General features: G+C 43.7%; 1 protein-coding gene and 1 long non-coding RNA gene across 5 annotated transcripts in view; one reads left to right on the forward strand and one right to left on the reverse strand.

The window, feature by feature from the left end:
• Positions 1 to 1425, reverse strand: part of LOC128628813 (uncharacterized) — a 1956-nt gene extending 531 nt beyond the window's left edge. The window contains exon 1 of the long non-coding RNA XR_008393061.1: positions 1290 to 1425. This is a non-coding gene — a long non-coding RNA (uncharacterized LOC128628813). The remainder of the gene's footprint in view (positions 1 to 1289) is intronic.
• Positions 1 to 5000, forward strand: part of usp45 (ubiquitin specific peptidase 45) — a 25026-nt gene that overhangs the window by 10342 nt on the left and 9684 nt on the right. For all 4 annotated transcript variants that reach the window (XM_053673618.1, XM_053673616.1, XM_053673617.1 and 1 more), the window contains exons 6-8: positions 2374 to 2522; positions 2654 to 2749; positions 2854 to 2984. In XM_053673618.1, coding sequence (XP_053529593.1) covers positions 2374 to 2522; positions 2654 to 2749; positions 2854 to 2984 — 376 coding nt within the window. The remainder of the gene's footprint in view (positions 1 to 2373; positions 2523 to 2653; positions 2750 to 2853; positions 2985 to 5000) is intronic.

Below are 5000 nucleotides of genomic sequence, written 5' to 3' on the forward strand. Positions count from 1 at the left end.
CTATTGATTTTTGCTTCACGTTGAGTTCGGTTTTATTTCCCAACTTCCTGGAACTCGCTTCTAAATTCAGCTTTTATTTTATGGGGGGCACATACTTTTGCATTCGAGCGAAGCTTCTGCTCCATAACATCTCGATCATATTTCTCGGCGCTCTCAGGTTCCGGCGCGGCTCCTCTGAGCCACCACACAGAGCAAATCCGTAAATACATCTCACGTGAGTGAGTGTTCGCGTGATGACGGCGTTGGTTCAGGAATAATAATGAAAGATGAAGTACTAGAGGGAGGAGGTCAGACGAAGCAGCGTCAGTACTGACGGAGCCCATTAAAGACTCAGTAATGCAGTGTTTATAAAAATGGCCACATGGCTGTAATTTATGGCGCTGATTCCAAACTTTTCTTTTCCCTCCTCAGGCTGTTGTTGTATTATTATTCTTTCCTTCCGCTCACAGAAGAGCGCCGGCGGGAATTTTTTTCTCTCGAATCCATAACAACAACAACAACAACAACAGCGGCGGAGAAGAAAGAAAATCCATTAACTGCTCTCTCTGTCAGCATGGAGACCTTCAGCTCGAGTACCTGAGGCCCCCTGTGAGGAGACTTGACCTCCCCGAGACAGACTTTACCTTTCACACACAGCTGGCCCGCCTTTGTTTGAGCAAATTAAAATCTTTCTCTTCTTTATGCCTGCCCTCAATAAGCACCAGAGACGCCTCGCACCCCCGCTTTAACCGCAAACTCCACGATATCCCGAGGAGCTCGCATTTATTTCTAAACTACCGCAGGATTTCCGCAGGTTCGGGCCGAGACGTGTCGTGTGACGTCATCACGACGCGCGTTCCGCCAGACTCCTCGCGGTTCACGTGCGTGACTTTTGTTAAATTAACATTTACACACACGTCGTTTTTTCAGATTTTTTTAATCCGATGAGTTTTGGGATTAAACTGGTTTTAATATCTTTTGTTTCGTAAATTCCGCACTCTCTCCGAGACACACACACACACACACACACAGTGATGGGGTGTAACTGATTTGGATATTTGTTTATTTATTAAAGTGTTGAGTATAATTTTAGGGAATCTGCAGTCCCTCTGTTTTAGTTGAGTTTTGTTTAAAAGGAGAGGAGCTGCATTTAATCTTGAAAATAAATCGATGCACGATGATAAAATAAGATTAAACGTTGGGTGTGTGGGTGTTAGTAACAGGACACACACACACACACACGCACACACACACTCCCTCTCAGTGTTGGTGCGCAGGTTGTCAGCGTGTCTCCTGAGCCTAAAACTCACCAGATTTTTCCGGTTTGTCCTGATCATTCCTCCCTCTCTGTATGTGTGTGTAGAGTTGTGGGTCTCAGCTGCGTCTCAATCCGAGCTCTCCGAGTTAGCGCACTCCGTCCAGCTGTCATCTGCACTCTGTCCAGCTGCTGCCACACACACACACACACACACACACACACAAACTAAAACAACACAGGGAAATGAAGTAAACACGGCGCCGAGTGCTGGGACCAGGCCCGACTCTGAGCGTTCACATGACGCTGATTCTCGCAAGGGCACTTCCTGTCCTCGTCAGGAACTTCTCATGAGTTTACTAAAGAGCAAAGTGTCACTATAGACTAGACTATCGGTAGACAAAACGAGACCTAAACACCTAAAGGAAAAAGATCGAAGTCGTTTCAATACAGTGTGTTCAGTTTGGTAATAATTGGCACAGGGACTACGTGTCTGTGGCGTGAAACGTTTACGGAGTCTGAAGTTTCACGGCCTCACGCTATTCAAATCCACACCAACGTTACTCACATGAATAGTTTTTTACATTTCAGAATATTCACAGACGAAGGAGGCACTGCAGGAAAGCTGGAGGACTTCTTATTCAATTTTTGAAAATACAAAATAAATATTTTAAGCATAGAAAGTTAGCCAGATGCGTGCTTTGTCTTTTTTTCTCTAATAACTCTTCCAGGTGTACTGAGTTATTCATTTAACATCATAAAAGAACATTTTAAAAGAAGTGTGGTGAATAGAAGCCTGGCCTTGTATTAAAGGTCAAGTTCACGACACGCCAGTCTGCTCTCGGCCAATTAGAGCACAGTATACTGCTGTTGGCCAATCAGAGCGTGCCACAATGTTCTCAGCCAATCAGAACACACCATCCTGCACTGATATATATACTGAGATATATATGTGTGTGTCTATATATATATATATATATATATATATATATATATATATATATATATATATATATATATATATATATATAAAGAATAATTTAATATTATGTAACGTTACCTTTTGGTAAGTGATGAAACGGACGTTCGGAATGTGTATAATTTGCTGGTATTAAATATTATTTTCATTTTTTTCTCAGGATCAACATCAAAAATCATCAAACTGATCGAGGAGCCTGTGGAGTACTCGGAGGCGGTGAGAGGGAAGAGTCCGGTGAGCAGCACTTTAATTCCCGTTAAAGGAATCGTAAATCTCGGAAACACGTGCTTCTTCAACGCTGTCATGCAGGTGCACTTTTACATTTATTCAGGTTTATTTATTGTTATTAGTGTTCAGGGTCGAGTGCTATATCTGTGTTAAATGGGTTTTCTCTACACTCGCTCACGATCATTTTTATTTGTTTGTTTGTTTGTTTTCAGAATCTGTCTCAGACACACATGCTTAATGACCTCATACAGGAAGTGAAGGAAAAAGGACACAAGATGAAGATCTGCCCCCCTCCTGAGACCAACTTGGTACGACCCGCACACCACTCTGCTTCCAACATCAGTGATGCTGTTACAGAAGCTAACTCTGTGTGTGTGTGTGTGTGTGTGTGTGTGTGTGTGTGTGTGTTCAGGGCCCGTTGACCATCACTCTGGCCAGTCCGGAGCCGCTCACATCCGCCATGATGATGTTCCTGTACAGTATGAAGGAGTCGGGGAAAGGACCTGTATCTCCCAAAATCCTCTTTACTCAGCTCTGTCAGAAGTAAGACATCACACACAATACATTTTCTGAACCAATCAGAACACACTGTACTCCTCTCGGCCAATCAGAACACACTGTACTCCTCTCGGCCAATCAGAACACACTGTACTCCTCTCGGCCAATCAGAACACACTGTACTGTTCACAGGTCACAGCTCATTCCAACTGAAAATGAACCAGGTCTAATAATGGGGGGTGAACATTTATGCACTAATAACGTGTTATTTGTTTTATCGTTTAGTATTATGGGATGTTTTGTGTAAATGAAGTCTGCTTCAGTTCAGGATGGAACACGGCACAGACGCGTGTGAATAAAAACTGCTGAATTTGGCTCGTGTTTAAAACCGGTTTAGTGATCACTGGTGGAGCTGCTCAGAGCAGTGTTCATGCTTTTTAACCAAAGCGTGTGTGTGTGTGTGTGTGTGTGTGTGTGTGTGTGTGTGTGTGTGTGTGTGTGTGCGTGCGCGCGTCTGTCTGTTTCTCTCTCTGTCTGTCTGTGTGCATGTTTTAACTCGTACTCACCTGCTACCTGCTACCATTTCAGCCACAAGCGGAGCGGTATCTGTCTGCGTACATGAAACAGAATAACAGAAACACACACACACACACACACACACACACACACACATGCAATCTGAATTTGAATTTATGTGATTTGTTATTGAGTTAGATGAAACAGAAATTGTATCACATGCCGTCCGTTTTATTTCATTCACATACGAATTGATGTGTGTTGTTGACGTGTGTGTTGATGTGTGTGTGTTGTTGATGTGTGTGTATTGTTGACGTGTATATTTTTAATGTGTGTGTATTGTTGACGTGTATATTTTTGATGTGTGTGTATTGTTGACGTGTGTGTATTGTTGACGTGTGTGTATTGTTGCGTGTATATTTTTGACGTGTGTGTGTGTGTTGTTGACGTGTGTGTGTTGTTGACATGTATATTTTTGACGTGTGTGTATTGTTGACGTGTGTGTGTATTGTTGACGTGTGTGTATTGTTGACGTGTGTGTATTGTTGCGTGTATATTTTTGACGTGTGTGTATTGAGTTGTGTTTGTGTTTGAGTTCATCAGTGGAAGAGCGGTTTAAAACCGGGTCACATCGTCAGGGAAGTTGTGTTTGCGTGTCCGAGTGCTGCGGTGGTTTAATGTCATTAATGAGGATTAACACAAACACAGACACAATCCTGTGGAAGAAACACTGACTTCCTCCATGTGCTGGAGGATTTGTGTGGAAAAGTTTTATATTCACATATCTGTCTAAAAAGAGCTAGTTTCCTATTAAACATCCAAGGTCATGTGAACGCTGAGGGTCAGGGGTCGGAGGTCAGAGGCCATGTTGATATCAGTGTATCTCGTGTTCTGCTGGGAAAGAGGGATATAAACACGGCCGCTTTTCCCCAGGCCTCAGGACAAGATCCATTCTGTGTGTGTTGAGGCTGATTATTTATCAGGTGGGGATGTTTATCAGGGTGTGTCTGTGTGTGTCTGTGTGTGTGTGTGTGTGTGTGTGTGTGTGTGTGTGTGTTTTATAACCTAGTTAATGGGGCTAATGCGTGTGAGTGTCTATTTGAGCGTGTTTAAGTTTCCTCTGCTCAGTTGATGCAGGATGGTGTGTGTGTGTGTGTGTGTGTGTGTGTGTGTGTGTGTGTGTGTGTGTGTGTGTGTGTGTGTGTGTGTGTCTGGTACTAACTCATCCGGTGTTAATCGTGTTAGTGAGTGCAGCTGTCGCTCTGTGGCAGAGACAGATTGAGCATCGCTGAGGGCTCCTGCTTTCTCTTCCACCACAATGCACTTCCACAACGTTCCTCCTGTCTGTCTGTCTGTCTCTCTCTCTCTTGTTCACTGTCTCTCACTCTCTCTCTCACTCTCTCTCTCTCTCTCTCTCTCTCTCACTCTCTCTCTCTCTGTCTCTCTCGTTCACTGTCTCTCTCTATCTCTCTTTCTAGCTCTCTCTCTCTCTCAGTCTCTCTCTCACACTCTCACACTCTCTCTCTCTGTCTCTCTCTCTCTCCC

This window comes from Ictalurus punctatus, chromosome 20 (genome assembly GCF_001660625.3).
Source record: "Ictalurus punctatus breed USDA103 chromosome 20, Coco_2.0, whole genome shotgun sequence".
NCBI classification, from domain to species: domain Eukaryota; kingdom Metazoa; phylum Chordata; class Actinopteri; order Siluriformes; family Ictaluridae; genus Ictalurus; species Ictalurus punctatus.